We start from the raw sequence: 19,354 nt of genomic DNA, 5'->3' as shown, positions 1-19,354 counted from the left end.
GTAATTCAACATACCACAGGCTCTCTCTCTCTCTCTCCCCCCCAATAAGGGAAAAAGAGGTGTCTCCATTTCACTAGTTTATATTTGTAATTAATGTAGATCACTTCGTAGAGATCTGTTTTCACTTTGACAAGAAAGAATCTTTTTCTGTTGATCAGTGTCAAAAAAAGCTAAACAGTAATTCAATGTTGTAAAACAGTAAAACATGAAAACTTCCAAGGGAGGTGAATACTTTTTTTATAGTCACTGTATATTACAATTCATTCGCTGCTGTAACCATACAGTTATGTCTCCAATGAGTTCTGGCTCCAATGCACTCCAATGTCTCTAATGATAATAAAGAGCTAACTACAACAAACCTAAAGCAAAGATTATGCTGGCAACTGACTTAATTCAAAGCAAGTTTAATTCCATCCAGCTAAACTTAATTTGTTGCACTTTTCTCAACAGGGTCAACTTCTCCCAGAGCAATTTGGTGACTACCAGAAATCTCTCAGGTACACATCCAAAGGTTCAACAGTTTTTAAAAAAAATTATGTACTCCTGCCGCAAAACCAAAAAAAAAATCATGATATATGCCAGTGATATTAAACCTGGTACTGATTCTGAAACAGCATAAAGAACAAAATAACTAAAAATCCCCAACACTTCCTCAGTAGACAACTCCTATCTGAACTGTTGTTTTTACTGAGACCAGCTTCAACAAATGCATTTGTTTTAGGGTTCATTCAACCACAAACATAAATACGGAGAAGTTAAGTTTTCCTGTCTTAGTATTTTAGTTCATCTTTTTGTGTATCATTTCACGCTCAGTTTCAAGAAGGCCAAAACAAAAGCTGAAGATGTTGGAACTAAGCAGCAAGTCAGCTGGCATCCATGGTGAAAAAAATGCAATTTCCCAGTTGCAATTTAATAACTTCAACTTGTCTGTTCTCCACAAGATTTTTACTGCGTGCTTCAGTGATTGTCACCAGTATCTGTCAGTTTCAGTTAACTAGCATATATGAACATTTGTGATTTATTTCTATTTAAGGCATGTATTCCAGTGTTGCAGAGTAATCCTTAATGTGAAAGTAATTTGAAGTGAAGACTATGAGCTAGTAATTACTGAAGTGAGTAAACAGACACTTCAAGGACATAATACATACGTTTTTTGTTCAGTACCTACCTGAGACCTGCTGAAACACATCAGTAGAGCCGGAGTCTCTATTTTCAAACTGTAACATGCACTGTCACTCCACTCAGTACACTATCTTTGTCGATGGTGGCAGTTATATCCATTTCCTTCACTTTCCAACTACCATTATTGAAGCTTTCTTTGCATTCAGTACTTCCATTATCAGCTCAGTTTGACAAATGTGTTTTGATCATTTCTATATTTTCTGTGGAACACTACAAACAATGTCCCTTTCATGCCTCAGAACGTCCCAAAAAGTGCTTCACAACCATTGACTGAGCTCGTTCAAATGTGGCTTGTTGTTATCTGTGACAAGACCTCATGAACCACAATGAGATAGTCAATCAATTTCTTACCGGTGCTGTAAACAGCACAAAGTATCCTTCTGCAGGCTTTTTAGGGACAAATACTGAAAAAAAAGATGTCTGGGTGAGAAATTAAAAATAAGTGGGTATCAGTGGTAAAGCTTTCCCCACCATTGAGCATATTTGTATCGAACATTGCCTTAGGAAAGCAGGGACCCCCAAGACCCAGAACATGCTCTCTTCTCACTGCTGCCAGGTACAGGATCCTCAGGACTCAGACCACCAGGTTCAAGAGCAGTTACTACCCATCAACAATCAGGCTCTTGAACCAAAGGGAATAACTTCATTCATCGTCATCATTGAAATGTTCGCACAACCAATGGACTCACTTTCTTGGACTCATCATTTCATGTTCTAAATATTTATTACTAATTTATTTATTTTTATTATTTCTTTTTTTGTATTTGCACAGTTTGCTGTCTTCTGCAGCCTGAATGAATGCCCTAGTTGCATGGTCTTTCATGAATTCTGTTGTTTATTATTCTATAGATTTATTGAGCGTGTCCACAAGAAAATTAATCTCAAGGTTGTATAAAGTGACATGTATGCACTTTGATAATAAATTTACTTTGAACCTAATCAATTCCCCACATACTTTTTTTTTTGAAAAAGATCCAACTGATTTCATCCATCAACTTCAATTTGGAGGTTCAATTCAGAAGGATAACCGTGGAGGGGGTGCCATGAAACACAAGTTCAACAGGCAGAAATCAAAAACTAAAATACTCCAGATGGTGTAAACCTGGAATTAAAAAAGAAAATATTGGAAGCAACAGGCTGAGCAGTATTCAGGCTGAGAGAAAAACCAGTTAATTCTTGTCAGGATAAGAAGTCACTTCTCTGAAATGTTCTTCTCTCTGTGCTGCTGGGCACTTCCACTTTCCGTTTTCACTGGTACATGCAGATGGAATTGCAAGCACGACACTTTTGAATATCATCCTAAGTAATCAAGGAATTTATTCAAGCCTTTTGCCAGGTTATGGCAGAAAACACCAGCAGGTTATCATCAACCTTCCAAAAGGTTCCATTACAGAAAATGGAAGAAGAAGCTGAATTGATTGAAACACCAAATTCAGATGCATTGCTAAATTAACATAATGTATCCAAATATCAGTCGCCAAGAGGTAGAAAACCCCAATTATCCTTATAAAAATTCATGATGCATTTGGCCACTACCAATTTTTGCTGCACTATACCTTTTTGCTTAAAGTGACCTGAAATGCAGATTAAAGGGACATGTGGTTTAATTATAATCATTTCTCTACTTCTTCCATTGCAGCATAATAATCAGAGGCTCCCAATATTGTCCAAATGACCAATCTTTAGATCTCTTCCATCTAGGTCCCAATCCTTTTTAATGCCATGAGGAGTGGGTGGATTCCAGGTTGGGAATCCCTGATCTAAGAGGTCCTTAAACTGGACCATATCACATTTACACCATGTATATACATAGCCACACACAAACATAAAGATACAGAAACATGTGCGCAAGCCAAGTACTGTACCCTTGGCAATTTGGCACCTCTCCCAGGTTGCAACAATTAACTTTAGCACCAATTAGACTCTATCCACCATAGATTAAGCACCATTTAGAATTTAGGAACCACAAATTCCTTGCAAACACTTCTAGTTGATTTATTACCGAGTCATAGATTCTATTTAGTTTGCATAAGCTATTAGATGCCTCTTGCCATGCACATTAGTTGGACTACATCCTGAAACAATCTTCCATTCCTTTTGAACTCCTAATAAAATAACACTAAATCCAACAAAATGAAGTGGGAATGGAAGGCACCACTCACCACAGGATTAAAATTCATTGTGTTATGAACCTAGTATATGTGTTGCAGTCTTGAACATTTTCTCATATTCATTGTCATTACTATAATTTTACTGTAGTGGGTGTCACCCAGATTTTGTACAGAGCTATGAAGGGTCTCGGCCTGAAATGTCGACTATACTCTTTTCCATAGATGCTGCCTGGCCTGCTCAGTTCCTCCAGCATTTTCTGTGAGTTACTTGGTTATTTTAAGATTTTTTTTTATTGTTTTCCTGTTTCTGTGTGTTATACTTTTCATGTTCCTTCTCCAGTCACAGAGGCCAGCCCACATCTCAACCAGCAAATGAAAACAGATTAGCATTTTTCTATAAATGACAAAGTGCTTGATAATCAGTGAAGTACTTCTGAAGTATAGTCAAGTAGTAACGTTATTGATTTTGATTTTGGGAGCTGAATATATAGCCAGCTCCCACAACCAGTATTATGTCTGGCAAAAGTAGGATTTAGAAAAAAAACCCAGCATCCATCATTAAGGATCCCTATCACCCAGGACATGCCCTCTTCTTATTGCTACCATGCAATTTTTATGCTACGGGTGATCTGCAAACAAGCCATCCAGGTACAAGAAGACATCTACCTATGTTTCATTGACTATACAAAAGCTTTTGACACTGTCAGACAGTAAGATCTTCCGGAAATGCTTCAAGATCTTGACATAGATGGGAAATATATATGTTTCTTAAGAAACTTATACTGGGACCAGACCGCACCCGTCAGAATAGAAGGAGAAGTGAGTGAGTATCTGAATATCATGAGAGGAGTCAGGCAAGGTTGTGTCTTTTCACCAGACTTATTCAACCTGTATAGTGAAAATATCTTGAGAAGTATCAAAGACATCAAAGGATTCACAATTGGAGGCCATAATATAAATATCAGATATGCTGATGACATTGTACTAATAGCTGACTCAGAAACAAAACTTCAAGAACTACTCACTATAGTGGCAGCAGAAAGTAATCGCAGAGGCCTCTCAATCAACACCAAGAAGACAGAAAGCAAGGTCATCTCCAGAAAGACAAACATCCCACAATGTGTGATCAAGATCGGAAATACAAACATCAAACAAGTCAACAAATTCAAATATCTTGGCAGCCTAATAACAAGTAATGGCAGGTGTGACACAGATATCAAATACAGAATAGCAATGGCGAAAGAAGCTTTCCAAAAAATGAAGATCATATTAACAGACAGAAAGATGAGCAGAATACTGCAGTGCTACATTTATTCTATCCTGACTTATGGAAGTGAATGCTGGACCATTTCTCCAGCAATGGAAAACAGACTAGAAGCAGCTGAATTATGGTTCTACAGGAGAATGTTAAAAATATCATGGACCACACATACATCAAATGAAGAAGTTCTCAGAAGAGGCCAAGCAGTTCGATCACTCATACCAACAATGAGAGAAAGACAACTCAGATTCCTAGGACACATAATGCAGAAAGATGAACTAGAAAAACTCATACTCTCTGGAAAGATTGCGGGGAGTAAACCTAGAGGAAGACCTCGGCTTATGTACATCAAAAGCATAGCCAGGTGGCTACACATCGAGAAAATGGAAGTCATCCCAAAAACAAAGGATAGATCTATATGAAAAACCATGGTCACCAAAGTCCGCATCAGATATGGTACCTAGACAGACAGACAGACCATCAAGGAAATGGTACAGGAGCCTAAAGACACATACTCAACATTTTAGGAACAACTTCTTGCCCTCCACCATCAGGTTTCTAAACAGGAAATAAACCATATTAAGAACACTACCTCACCTTTTTTGCTCTCTTTTTGCACTAATTATTTAATTTTATTTATTTATTATTGTGATTTTTAATTTTTTTTCCTAAATTGCACTGTACTGCAGCTGCAAAACAACAAAATTTATGACATATGCCAGTGATATTAAACCTGAGTCTGATGGATAAATCTTGAACAGAATACCAGGGAAATCTCTTCTTCAACATAGCATGATATCTTCCATTATTTCCATTTGAGAGGGAAGATTAAGCTTCAGTACAGTTCCTGACCCAAAAGATGGGAATCCAATTCAACATTACACTGAAGCCTAGACTTTTGTGTTTAAGACTCTGTGACTTGAATGCACAATGCTATCAACTGAGACATATCAAACAGCTGAACGACCTGTACCATAACTCCATATACCAATCTTGGTACAATAGTCCCAAGTTTACTTAAAACTTTTGAAAGGGAAACCAAAATCAGTCTATGCATCTGTACACACACGAAAAGTAACCCTTTAAGCCCAGCTTCACATTGATGAATCTGAGACAGAGCATCTCCAGACAATATATGCTTCCCACATAGCAAGGTTTCCAGAAAAAACATTAAACCTAATAGAAATCATTTAAATTTCTTTTTCATTGCTCAGTGTTTTCCCCCACATTTGAGGTACAGACAAGAATACAAGTTTTGTCTTAGATAATTATGCATTTTTAGAATTTAATTACATTATTGAACTTTTAACTAAACACAGCTTCTACAAAATTATTATTTTAAACTTGACATTTTGCTACATTGCGCCCGAAAAAAAGAAAATGACAAACCTCTTGGTGTCCAATGAACGTCCATCACTAGAAGCACTGCGTGGCATGGCAGAGCTGCGTTCTTGTGGCTGGGTCCTGCTGCCTGATGCTGACATCATCCTGTTTGCAGATTCACTTTGTGTCTGGGATTGGGATTGAACTGTACTATGGGATGACGGAACTCCCCGCTGCCACTTATTGCTATTTTTGAATGGCAGTTTAAACTCATATGGAATCCCTTCATTGTTTACTTTGTATTCCATTACAGGCATGCGGTACATCTCTGAACAGCCCCTAAAATCAGAACAAGGGAAAATTCTTTTGAAATATTTCATTACACCACGGACACATAATTATTGTTGCAAACAGCTGAAACAAAGACAGATTTCCATTGCCAATCTCAGTACATGGTTGATCATAAACCTTAGTTCACAGATTATTTCTGAAATTTCCCTAGCTATTTGTTAACTGGTCTCTCTTTACTTCTTGATTAGAAAGACAACCATCAGCTCACATCCTCAGCCATTGCCATACGAAATCTAGTATTATCTCAGGTCCAGAGCCTTTGACATTTCCTGGATTCTATGGGGTTTCTACCCCATCCTCTCTCAAGCCCACTGCAACCAACTTGCTGATTGTGCGAATTTTCTTCTTCAAAAGTATTGACCCTTGATCCTCTTAGCTACAACCATTTGCTGCCCTTTGCTCACCATTTCTTTAATTAGGTCTTCACCAGCTAATTTGCTTCTGGCTTTTTGCATTCCCCATCAACCTCCTCCAATGACTTTTCTGATCTCTATCACATCACGGAAACTATCCAAATCAATATGACAAATACTTTTTTTTTCTGGTGGCAATAACCAAGATGTATGCTACTTCCTTGAATTCCTAACTTTATCAAGGTCCATCATGTGCTCCTCCTCCAATGTTTCTGTTCATTACCATGAAGCTCATTCATCGTTTGTTATGTGCCACGCCGTATGACGTGGGCAATCAAGGTCTTTCCATGACCATGATTGTTCTTGGCAAAAGTTTTCTACAAACTGGTTTGCCATTGCTTTCTTGTGGGCAGTGCCTTTACAAGATGGGTGAGCCCAGCCATTATCAATACTCTTCAGAAATTGTCTGCCTGGTGTCAGTTGTCATGTAGCCAGGACTTTTGCTATGCACCAGTTGCTCATAGGACCATCCACCACCTGCACCATGGCTTCATGTGACCTTGATCGGGGGGGGGGGCCCTAAGTTGGTGTTACACCTTGTCCAAGGATGACCTGCAGGCCAGCAGAAGGAAAGAGCACCTTGCACCTCCTTTAGTAGAAATGCACCTCCTTTAGTAGAAATGCACCTCCACCCCACCATGCATGAAGAGCTACTCCATTTTTATAGTTTTGTTCTGCAGTATTCTAACACAGATCAATCACTACACTTCTCACCTTCTCCAGAATCTACTGCCAATTCGTTCCCTTAATGTAAATTCCAATCTTTATGATACACAAAATCAGCTCCCATAGTCTCCAGTAGGATCCAGCACAGCTTCTGCTGAGCTCAACCACAACATTTGGTTGGCTCAGATGGCATGTCCGGTCTCTAGCCCTGTATGAGCTGAAACTTTCCCTACTCCAAGGTCAGGAAAACTGAATTCATTCTTGATCTTCATCAACAATTTATTGCCTTTGGACACTTCCCCAGGTCAAAGGAAATACCTTACGACTTTTGAAGCTCACTTGAGAGACTAAGCTAAGGGACTGTGGCTTTCCCCACCCCCCACCTCTCCTGTATTGCATGCTTTCAGTATATTCCTTTCTAAGCAAACTTGTGTGTGCTTTTGCTGGCTAAAATCACTAGAAATCAGCAGCAGTACAACTTCTCTTTTACTTGTGCAACATGTTTCACTTGTGGTTCCAAAGGTTTGCAATATGTAAGCCAATGAAAAGATCTTTTATTGTGCAGACATTTGCAGCATGCACGAAATAGCTATCAGCTAATGTAGACATGCATCAGTATTTACTCAAAAAGAACAGAAACTCAGATTATTGTCTCTGATTTTGTTGTGGTTGACAGTTCATCATCCAGTATTCCAGTGATTAAGCACTTTATTTTGTCCCTTCAGCCTGTACTATTTATTTTCCACAGAAAGTGCTAGGGTCCATGTTTGGAATTAGTGAACAATTCAAGAAGCCACTACAAAGTACTCAAAGAAAAAGCTTAAATGTTATTTTGAATATAATATTTGTGTTCTGTCTCTGGATAAATTTTTCACTCTCAAGTCAGAAACGGATTTAGAAATCAAACTGTTATGATATTCAATCAATCATTAGATAATGCCACCAAGCAGTAAAGTTAATTTTTTGTGAAGTGAACAGTTTATAAAGCAAAGCTGCAAAGAATAAGATTAGACATGTCATCAACTCATCTGTTATTTGTACTGCATCCTAATTTAACAGAATGTGTAAGACAGGTGAACGACAGAAGCGATTTTATATTCCTGATGTGAAATGTTTCCAACTCATCACAAATCACATCAGCACAATAGTTCAGTGCATTTAGAAAAAGAGAATATGAAACATATTATATATAAAATGCAGCAAGAACGACCACGTAAGGGATGTATCACCCAGGAGATTCACTGCCCGCAAGCCCCTGCTTAAACTAATTTTGTATCCGAAAGCAGAACCAGCAGCTGCCTCCTGGTTGCCTAATCCATCTGAGAATCTATGCATGGAGTATTGTAAGTAGTTCAGTATCTTTTAGAGAGTCTTATCAACCAGACAACGATCATGGTTACCTGTGAAAAATACTGACAAGAACAAAAAGACATATTAACTACAGTAAATATAATAAAGATACTTTGAATTAATACTCAATGCCTATTGATGCAGTGTTTTGCATTTCATTCTATATTAAGACAGGTCTATATTTATTTTATCAGGCAAACTCTGTTTACTACAGCAACTATATTCAGAGATCTGGGAGGGTAAAACAACTTTACTCTGGGGGGAAAAAAGTATTAAGATGATTAATAATTAATTCAGCACTGGAGCTCCAACACAGGGAATAAGGTGATCCCTGTTTGCAATGACTTTCATAATTAGCTTCTGATGCTTCAAATTCATGCCCAATATCTATTTACCAAAGGGCAGGGATCACAGATGTATAACAGGCAAAGGAGATACATCTGGCTTCCAGGCACCATTATAATGACACTAATGTTGACTGGTAGCTGGAAGTTCTCATTATAAATGCTCTGTTTAATTGATCCCCTCTCCCTTTTCAAACCTGCATGTAGATTTGGCTCTTCTCCTTGAACAAGTCAGTTTTGTTAATTTGTGTGTTCCATATGCACACTCCTTTAGAGCTGAGGTTGTGAAAGCATATTCCACATTGAGGCAATGCGGTACATTAGCTTCAAAAGTCTTCTCTTTTGATGGTAAAATCAATAAACCAAACAGTGATGATTACTTTTTTAAAAATAAAATGTAGGACTTCCCTGCAGCGATCAAATCTTTCTTGGTAGAAATAATCAGCAAAGAAAAGCAGACACTATTTTTTCATGGTTTTAGCCCGTTTAAAATGTTGCATATTCCCACGTGTTGGCTGCTTCTTTTCATGAGAGCACTTCCTTTCCTTCTGGTTTTGTATTGTAAAAAATGTATTTATCTTCATTCTTGCCTCAGTTCTTTCATGGAACAAATGGGATAAGTTAAAATGAAACTGATGTTATTTGCCAGCCCAATATCCACCATTAAGGTTTAGCGGTCTTTACCACTTTCAAAGCACATCCAGCGGAGGTTGACTGCTTAGCAAGTCATTCACACATAAAGACATTCTTCATGAATCCACCAATGCAAAATATAGTTGCCTCCTAGTCTACTAGTCCAGACTGTTGTTGTCTGCCATGGTAAGATAATGCAAAGGTGATCAATCTTCGAGGCAATTTGTAGCCTCTTTGCCTGCAATTATCCACTAACATCTGCTATAGCTACTATAAAAGCATTAGGAAAGGCAAACAGGATGGAAGATGATGTTCAAGAGTGCTGTGTTAACAACAGTATTATTCTTTCATTTGATTGAATGTATAGACTTACTGATTTGCTTTCATAATCTGTGCCAAAGGGGACACCAGAAAAGAAAGGATAAAAAAAATAAATTTATCGTTTTGCATGTTCCGTTTTCTCTTAATTCTCTAAAATCCTTAATTGCCAGCAGATGTTGAGGACCTACCCCTGTCTTTCTGTCCTACAGTTCTTGTGGAGGAAGACAATAGAATGAAGGAATGGGAAAAGGTTACCAAACAAGGATACTGGCAGACTGTCACTCCACCTTGGAAATATTAAAAGATCCACATGGTAAGTGCTCTTGCCTGTTGAGGTGATGCAGGTTGAGAGTTAATTACTGTGCTTAGGAGAGTGGGGTAATGTAGCAGGATGCTTTGTGCTGACCCTGGCACCAGAATGAGTAGTAGAGGGAACTGGTGAAATTGCTCCTGCGGTTTGCTGCAAATAGCCACATTGGCTGCTGGTTGAAATGAGCTGGACACTGAGGAATTCAAAACAACTGTGGGAAGAGTGGTTCAGGCATTCTGGAGCTGAAGCTGTGCCTTCAGAAGGCAACAGTTCTCAGTCACTGCTGCCTTCAACAACTTTTGTATTGTTCCTTCGAAAGTTTCAGAGGTAGGACCGTGGTTCAGCTGAATGACAGAGGCATTTGATAACTGAATTGCACAACCATGTACTCTGTACACAAGAATGATGCCCACTGAACTGTGTAATAACAAGTTTAATTATGCACAAGATGTGCTGTTCAAGGCAGGATTGAATTCTTCAGTTTTAAAAGAATAACTTGAAACAATGCCACCAAACCATGATAAAACTGGAACTGGCAGAATCTTTTGCAAAGTTTACTCTGCATTTTGCTATATGAATGTGGCTTTTGTCCAATGACTACTGACCAAGTATACAATCCAGAACTTTTGGCTGGCCAGAGATTTGTAAGACAATAAAAAAGTTGGCAGCAATGGATGAAGATTATCACTCACATGATCAACTCAGAAGACATTTATTATAGAAGCTGAAAGCCAATTGATTTGTTTGAAGCTTTTACTTAACGATGGGTGATTTTGCCAAAGAATCACCATAACCAAAAGAGAACTCCCGAGCTGAATTGAAAATAACTCAAAAATCCAAGTCCTGGTAAAAAGGACCAAACAGATCATTTGCAAACATCTGAGGTTTCAATTCGACCCATGCAATTTAATTCTGAGGCTGAGGTGCAGAGATGATTGCTTGCGCAGTAAGAACACTGCAGCTCTTGATCAGAACTGACTGACTGAGCAGACAGGGAAGTGGAAAGAATGGTAATCGAAAGTCAAGTTGTACGCCAGGATGAAAGATTCACCCAGTGGTGAATTGCAGCACTGCTTTGGGAGTGGCAGCATTATTCTGCATGACCTCACAAATACCTCCAAAGGCAAAATGGTTTTAAGATCAGTTCAAACTGTAAGTCTGGTTCTGGACAAGTGTGCCACAATGCAAGGTCACTTCATTACCATGCCATATCATCTGCCAGGTGGACTTCCTGACCAGGGCATTGGATCATACAGATATTACAAGTCATCCTACCTTGATCACAAATTGTCTAAAGTAAAGGCAACTAAGAGCATGAATAAGACATAGGAGCTGAATTAGGCTATTCAGCCCATCGAGCCTACCACTGCTACATGGCTGATATAGTTTTCCCCTCTCATCTGCATTCTTCTGTATTCTTCCCATTACTAATCATGAATCCATAGCCTCCACTTTAAATATACCCAATGACTTGGTCCCTGCAGCCCTCTGTGACAATGAATTCCACAGATTCTCTACCCTCTGGTCAAAGAAATTTCTCTTCATCTCTGCTTTAATGGGATGTACGTTAATTCAAAGGCCATGCACTCTGGTCTTGGATTCTCCTACATACTTAAAACATCCTCTCCACACTTTGCCCAGACCTTTCAATATTCGGTAGGTAGGTTTCAATAAGATTCCTTCCCCCACCCTCTCATCCTTCTAAACTCCATTGAGTACAGGCACAGAAACATTAAACGCTCCTTATACATTAATCTATTATCCCTGGGACCATTCTTGTAATCCTCCTCTGAACCCTCTCCAACATCAGCACATCTTTTCTTAAATAAGGAGCCAAAAAATGTTCACAATAATGCAGTCTGATTAATGCCTTATAAAATCTCAGCATTACAGCCTTGCTTTTATATTCTTGTCCTTTCAAGAGCAAGCATTTGCTTCCTTACCACCAACTCAACCTACAAGTTAACCTTTAGAAAATCATGCACTAGGACTCCCAATCCCTTTGCATCTCCAATTTCTGAACTCTTTCCACATTTAGATAATAGTCTTATTCCCTTATTTCTTCTACCAAGGTGCACTGCCCTATATTGTATTCCATCTGCCACTTCTTCACCTTCTGTACAAGTCTTTCTGCAGACTTATTGCTTCCTCAACACTGTCTGTCCCTCCACCTATCTTTGCATCATCCGCAAACCTGGCCACAAAACCATCAATTCCGTCATCCAGATCATTAACATAGAACATGAAAAACTACTGGTAGCTAACCAGAAAAGGCCCCCTTTATTCCCACTCTCTGCCTTCCAATAGTCTGCCAATCTTCAGATCTTGTTTATCCACTTCACGTGCGCACATTGTCAAAGGTCTTCTGAAAACTCAAGTAACAAACATCCTGCTTATTACTTCCTCAAAGAATTCCAACAGATCTGTCCGACACTAAGCAGCTTCCGAGAAGTTAACAGTGCTTATGAAAGTTTTAGTCTACAGAAAAAAATCAACCACAATCTCTCAATGGTTAAAATGACCTGAAACCTCACAATACAGCTCTGTCTTTCTACCACTACTGATGAAATTTTCAGGTACAGTTTTAAAATCGAAAGATCATACAACAGAAAGCAAACCCACTGAGCTCATCTAAGATCCAAAGAGTCCCACTATCATGTTCTTTTTCCTTGCCAGTAATTATCTCATTACACACTCAGGAATCACGAGTCTTGGGGAAATCAATCGGTGGTAAAAGATATGCTACTGCTACTGTGCCGGGAACCTGGTTGAGGCCTCAGGCCTCCACTGGAACTCACACAGTGATGTAACAGTTAAAATGATCTCACTGCAACATGTGATGGCTGCTTATGCCTGTCAATGCCAAACTGCAGGATTCAAGGCTACACTCTCCCCAGTAGGGCGAGTGTGGGACTAGCAGCAGCGTGTTGGCATAAGGCCCAGATCCTATGTCTCCTTCACTACTCCTATTGAAGTGATGTATTCGCATTTTTGCCTGTCTGCATAACTCTCCCAAGCCTGAAGATGGCTCCATGGTAATAGGCTCAAAAGGTGATCCCTGGTCGTTCATTGAGAAAGCTCCAGCTTGGGGAAAGCTGCATAGCCAAGCAAAAACAAGGAGCGACGGATCTTTCATCAGACACTGAGCATCTCATCCTGGTCAACCCAGCAACATCCTTTTCAGGCAGACTCTGCAGAATGCCTCATTGCTTGATTCTACACCAAGCCCTGCAGTGATGTGTCTTTGCTACAGGAATGCCCTGACCAGGATTTGGACAAGGTTCACAGTCCAGAAATGAACAATGTGTAGCCCAAGTGGATGTCTTTTTACAAAAGTGTAGTTGGTGCATACGTGTGAATGTTCAGACTCTAGAACTAAAAGCACTCAAGCACATCAACTTTCTTTGGAGTAGCACTACCCAATAAGACCTTCCAAAACTGTTACTGAATTTGCTTCCATTAGCCTTTCAGTGTGTTTGTACAAAGCAAAATCTCATTCTACCTTTTAGTTTTTGGCTATTACATTAAATCTGAGCTTTTTTGATTAACTCCTGTGCTAAAAGACAAATTTTCCACTCTATCATAGCACCTTGATTTTGAACATTTCAATAAGTCTTCTCTTCAACTTCTTTGCTTAAAGGAGAGTAATGTCAGATATTGCAGAGGACTGGACCCCCTCATTCCGATAACATTCTTGGAATTCTCATGACATCCTTTCAAGGCCTTAACATTATTCATAAAGGGTAGTTCATACAATTGAACACAGTTCTCATTCAGAAATGTAAGCATTAGTTTGGATGGCTGCTTTTTGTTTGCTCTACACCCGTTTGTAAAATGTATACTTTTTTTCTAAAAAGAACTAGGCATATCAATTTGACCTACCATTATAAAAGTTTTCATAAACATTTAAGGTCTCAGTGCTCATTCATCCCCTTTAAAATGTTATTTTGATATTGGTTCTGAAGTCTGCACATAATTTTATTTTATCTGAAAAGGCATTTGTAATTTTAAGACACAAATCACAAACTGGGCCCTTCCTGAAAATGGCACAGTAAACATGAGATTTCCCACTCATTGTAATTCAGCTGTAGTGATCCCAGGGACACAGAATTGAGGCATTTGAAAATGATTGCTGATTTTAGATACTATAGTTTGCATGAGTTCTGAGTGAACAAAAGTATTCCTTTGGCAAGCAAGCTGAACTAACTATAGCTTAAGCATTAGGGAGTATTTCTGCAGAGGGTGTCTGTGGGAGAGTCCCCCGTTTGAAACATTACAGTTCTCTGTACCCTTGTAAACCAGAAAGTAGCACAATGTGCGAGTTGCTCATCCAGAGAAGACAGCCTAATTAGTCATCTCTTCAGATGTGGGCAGATTATCCGACTGATGTAGGTGACATGCTTTCACTAATGGATTAAGTCAAAGGTGAGCAGACCTCAGTTGTTTCCAAGCCATCAGCAATTATGTGATAGAGTCATACAGCATAAAAACACCGCATTAATTCTAACTATCACGTACTCATCTATACTTGTCGCACATACTCTCATATGCGATCCTTATATCCAACCTGAAGGACTTCTGAAAGCCGAAAACAATCATTAATGGCTAAAAGAAATGTCTCTACTGTGGCAAAATGAACAACAATCTCAGGAACCTTAAAAATGGATTTACAGCCATTCAGCACAGAAACAAACCCTTTGGTTCACAAAGTCCACATCAAACATCAAGCACCCATTTGGACTAATCCCCACTTTGTTCTCCCCATATTCCCCTCAACTATTCACAGGTTCTGTCACTCACCCCTAAAGTGAGGGCAATTTATAATGAACAATTAACCTACAGGGAGAACGTGTAAATTCCACACTGGAGATCAGGATTGAACCTGCGTCACCGGAAATGTTAGGCAGCAGCTATACCAGAAGGTCCACTGTGCCAACCTAAATCCATCTCATCAAGATTCAGAACTAGACAAAATCATGTTATGTAAAGATTTGAAGCAACATATTAACATGGTCACAATCAGCATATAAAAGATCTCACAAGATATTTCTCAGTGCCATTGAAGTGCAGTTTGATTAATAGACTGTAATTATAATTGGAATCCAAAAATAATTGATCTTCAAATACTCCTGCAATGTCTGAACTCTGTTCCCTTTTCCACTACTTAACTTGCTGCAGTAACTTATTCTTAATTACAAAAGTGAGTGAATCAGATCTTATCACAGAGTATCCATCACACTGAATGAGCAGCTGCCGACTAGCTACAATCCACAGAGTACTGTGATCAGACAGATTAGAATGGCAGAGAATTCACAAACTATACCTGCGAGGAGTGCTATCTTCATGGGGTGGAATGATGATAACTTTAACAGTTACAGATGTTCGCAACAGATCAATCATTTGTTCATGGGTTAGAGTAGCCACAGCAACTTTACAGATCTCCACTAGTCTGCTCCCCTGCCGCAGTCCTGCTTGCCAAGCGTAGCCGTAAGGTTCAACATCTGCCACGATCCCTTCATAGTTGACATGAAAACCAAGCTGGCCCAGAGCATTTCTCCGTAATGTCATCTCAACTGTCTCACACCCCTTTGTGGTCACCTGAAAGAGGAAAAGATCAATGTTACGACTGGTTAGAAAATACAATGCTTTATACAGTATGCAAGTCTACGTGTACAAATACAAACGTAGTTATAATCTCCAGTGTCAGCACACAGATTGCACTTTTACAGGTATTTTGCAGTAACATATACTGGAACTGATGTTAGGAAGCAAACAAGAGAAGCTGGGAGAGGTGACTAAACACAGGTTCAAGTATTCTAAAGACAGAGACAGCCAGGGCTGTGTGACGCAGCAGTTAATTGTGCTCCCACACAGCTCCGGTGACCCAAGTTTGATTCTGACATTGGGCACGACCTGTTACCACTCTGCTTTCTACCAACGTACCAATGATGTGCTGATTGTTTAAATGGCCACTATGGGTGGCAGGAGGATCAGGCTTTGGTTGATAGATATACAAGAGAAACAGGTTTCAGGAAAATAAGAGGGAAAATGGGACTACTGGAAATGGGACTGTTAACTGCTGCATCACACAACCCTGGCTGTCTCAGTCCTTAGAATATTTGATCCTGTGTTTAGTAACATGTTATGTAGATTAGGAAGGGAAGGTCAAGTGAACTAGTACCAGTCCTCATTAAAGGAAAGGAGCTTCAAATTCCTGGGCATCAGCATCTTGGAGGAACGATCCTGGGTCCAACCATGAAGGCATGAATCTAAGGGCTGGGCCTCATCGATGGTCAATGGAAGGAAATGGCAGCTTATCTGAGAGCAGACATTTGTGCATGGTGACAGCTCTGGGGAAGTTTAAGGAGATTTGGCATGTCATCAAAGATTGACAAAGTTATACAGATGTACAGTGGAAAGCATTCTGACCAGTTGCATCAAGGCCCTCTATTGGAACTCCAATGCACCGGAGCACAAGAGGTTACAGAGAGAAGTCCACTCAGCCAGTAATTCATGGGTACAGCTCTCCTCACCCCTGCGGACATCTACACGAGGTGATACTCAGGAAGGACCTTCATGACCTGGGCCACGTCCTCTGTGATGCTGCCATCAGGAGCCCGAAGACCCACACCTCAAGGTTCAACAACAGTTTCTGCCCCACTGCCATGAGGTTCTTCCACCGACTTGAGAAAAGCTTAATTTTATCTTGGACAATACTTTCTTCAATTTACACTAATGCTGTTATGTTTATTTTGTTGTGCATTATGTGCAATTTATATTTGTCATATATGTAATGTACAGAGCTACAAAATTTTCATGGCATTTATACCCTATGCTCAAGACAATAAACTTGTAACAATCTGATCAAGATAATCCTTAGTCTTGAATTATATAAAGCATCATCCTATTCACAGCCTTTAACATATTGTTTTGAAATGTCAGATCAACAATGACTTTTCATTAATTTTGCACATTTAAGACAATAACTTCAAAACTACTGCAAACTATTTACAGAGGCACAATTAGATAACTATTCAGACTAAACCAAAGCCAAAAACAGTGACGAGAAAAAGCTTGGTTGAGAGAGTCAGGCCTTAAAGAAGTGGAAGAATGGCAATGTTCAGTTTAGGAGTTCGAGAGCTTGTGGATTTGACTGACTGTGAGGCATAGGGACTTTTGGAGCGTACATGCAGAAGACAGACAAGTAACAGACAAATGGAGGGATGAGAAAAATGAAAGCATTACACACAAGAATGAGAATTTCATATCACAGATATTTGTTAACTAGGCGGCAACATTTATTAAATATGACATGATGATAGATATGTGGGATGGTACAGGCTATCAGATGGTCTTAAAATATTTTAAGTTTATAGAATGTTGAGAAGCCTGTCAGAACACGGGAGGAGTTAAATTGGAGGCATTTAACTCAAGCGTGCATCTATGAACCCCAGTTGGTCAAAAAGGATTCCTGCTTTTATGAGGTACAACAATTAATGAATCAGTCTTTTATTTGCTTTATTCATGCAAAACATTCAGACTTTTCTCCAGCAAGACTACTACTATATTTAGAAGTTGCTGTTCAAAATGTAGACAAAATTAACAAAGAGTAAAACAAATATTTATTCAAACTAAATAGCTTCCACTAAAACTCTCAAATTATGACGAAGTAATCAAACCGATAATTAGATCTCAACTTGGAAACAAGAATAAAGGAAATGGATGAAAGCAAAGAGAGAGAAAGAATGAGAACACTGACTTAATGGAAACAATGGTTTGCCAAATAAAAAGCTCTCAAAGCATTTAATTTCTTTTTTGAATTGATGTTATAACTGGTATTCAAATCTCTATGAATTAATATTTTACTGCTGTTATGTATAAACCTGTAATTAATTCCAGCTTAATCTTTAGACAGGAAGCTTCTCCTAGTCATTAAACAATTAATAAAAACACACCACCTGGAAAATTATAAAATGTGTTAAAAATACAAATCAATAACCACAGACTGACTGATTGTACATGCAATATATAAATAAAGTTAGGTAGCATTGAGACAAATCTTTAAGGAAAAATTGTCTGACATCAGAAAATGGGAAAGGAAATTGTGCAATTTTAATTTGCATCTGTGTCTCGAGCTCCATAACTGACCGCCTGCTATTAGTTTCCCAAATCCAGCAATACTCGCACTTTTTTCGTCTGCATGCATCAACAGGGAGTCTGATGTCTCAGGATGTTGGAGGCACTTCAAAACAAACTGTATCCATTAAAAGGGGGAGGTGTATCATGATGACAATCAGTGGGGGTAAATCACACAAAAACAGATTCTGTCCTCAAGCATTTAATCCCCTGCTGAAAATTGTTTCCTAAATTCCCTTGGTAAATACAGCTCTGACAGTCCATTCGTCCTCCTTCTTCGGTTTCTTCCAAATAGCAAATATGCATAGGCTCTTGTGTTTTCCCAGTAATGCTCAATATCAAGAGAAACACCCTCTAAGTCAACCATGTCTGTAATCAATGTTTCAGCACAAGCTTTTTAACAAACCATCAAAACCCTACCCGAGCATCAGACAGATCACTCGCTGATGACTAAAGTTTTAAACCACCTAAGTAAAAAAAACCTAGCAACACACATAAAAGTTGCTGGTGAACGCAGCAGGCCAGGCAGCATCTCTGGCGAAGGACCCTGACGAAGGGTCTCGGCCTGAAACGTCGACTGCACCTCTTCCTAGAGATGCTGCCTGGCCTGCTGCGTTCACCAGCAACTTTTATGTGTGTTGCTTGAATTTCCAGCATCTGCAGAATTCCTGTTGTTTGCGTTTTAAAAAAAACCTAATTAGCCAGAAGAAATAATCCTGCAAATAGCCTGCAATAATTTATGACCCATTTAAGAAGTGCAATGGATTAGGGAGGTAGCCATTCAGTCCAATCTATGCTGGCTTCCAGACCAAAGAAAATTCATTACACAACTTACTATTCTCTCTCACTTGCCAAAAGACTTCCATCTGATTCTCCTACTGTTCATTAACACTAAATTGGCAAAAGAATGTTTTGAGAAGCATCTCTTTGGGATGCAAAAGGAAACAGAAGAA

The 19,354-nt window shown here is 39.1% G+C and overlaps 1 protein-coding gene across 12 annotated transcripts in view; it reads right to left on the bottom strand.

The window, feature by feature from the left end:
* Window positions 1-19,354, bottom strand: part of sipa1l1 (signal-induced proliferation-associated 1 like 1) — a 444,836-nt gene that overhangs the window by 80,422 nt on the left and 345,060 nt on the right. For all 12 annotated transcript variants that reach the window (XM_063052303.1, XM_063052359.1, XM_063052321.1 and 9 more), the window contains 2 exons: window positions 15,589-15,863; window positions 5,944-6,216 (listed from right to left, as the gene is read on the bottom strand). In XM_063052303.1, coding sequence (XP_062908373.1) covers window positions 5,944-6,216; window positions 15,589-15,863 — 548 coding nt within the window. The remainder of the gene's footprint in view (window positions 1-5,943; window positions 6,217-15,588; window positions 15,864-19,354) is intronic.

Source organism: Mobula hypostoma, chromosome 1 (genome assembly GCF_963921235.1).
Source record: "Mobula hypostoma chromosome 1, sMobHyp1.1, whole genome shotgun sequence".
Lineage (NCBI taxonomy): Eukaryota > Metazoa > Chordata > Chondrichthyes > Myliobatiformes > Myliobatidae > Mobula > Mobula hypostoma.
The sequence above is the reverse complement of the archived record's forward strand: the minus strand, read 5'-3'. Positions and strand labels throughout refer to the sequence as shown.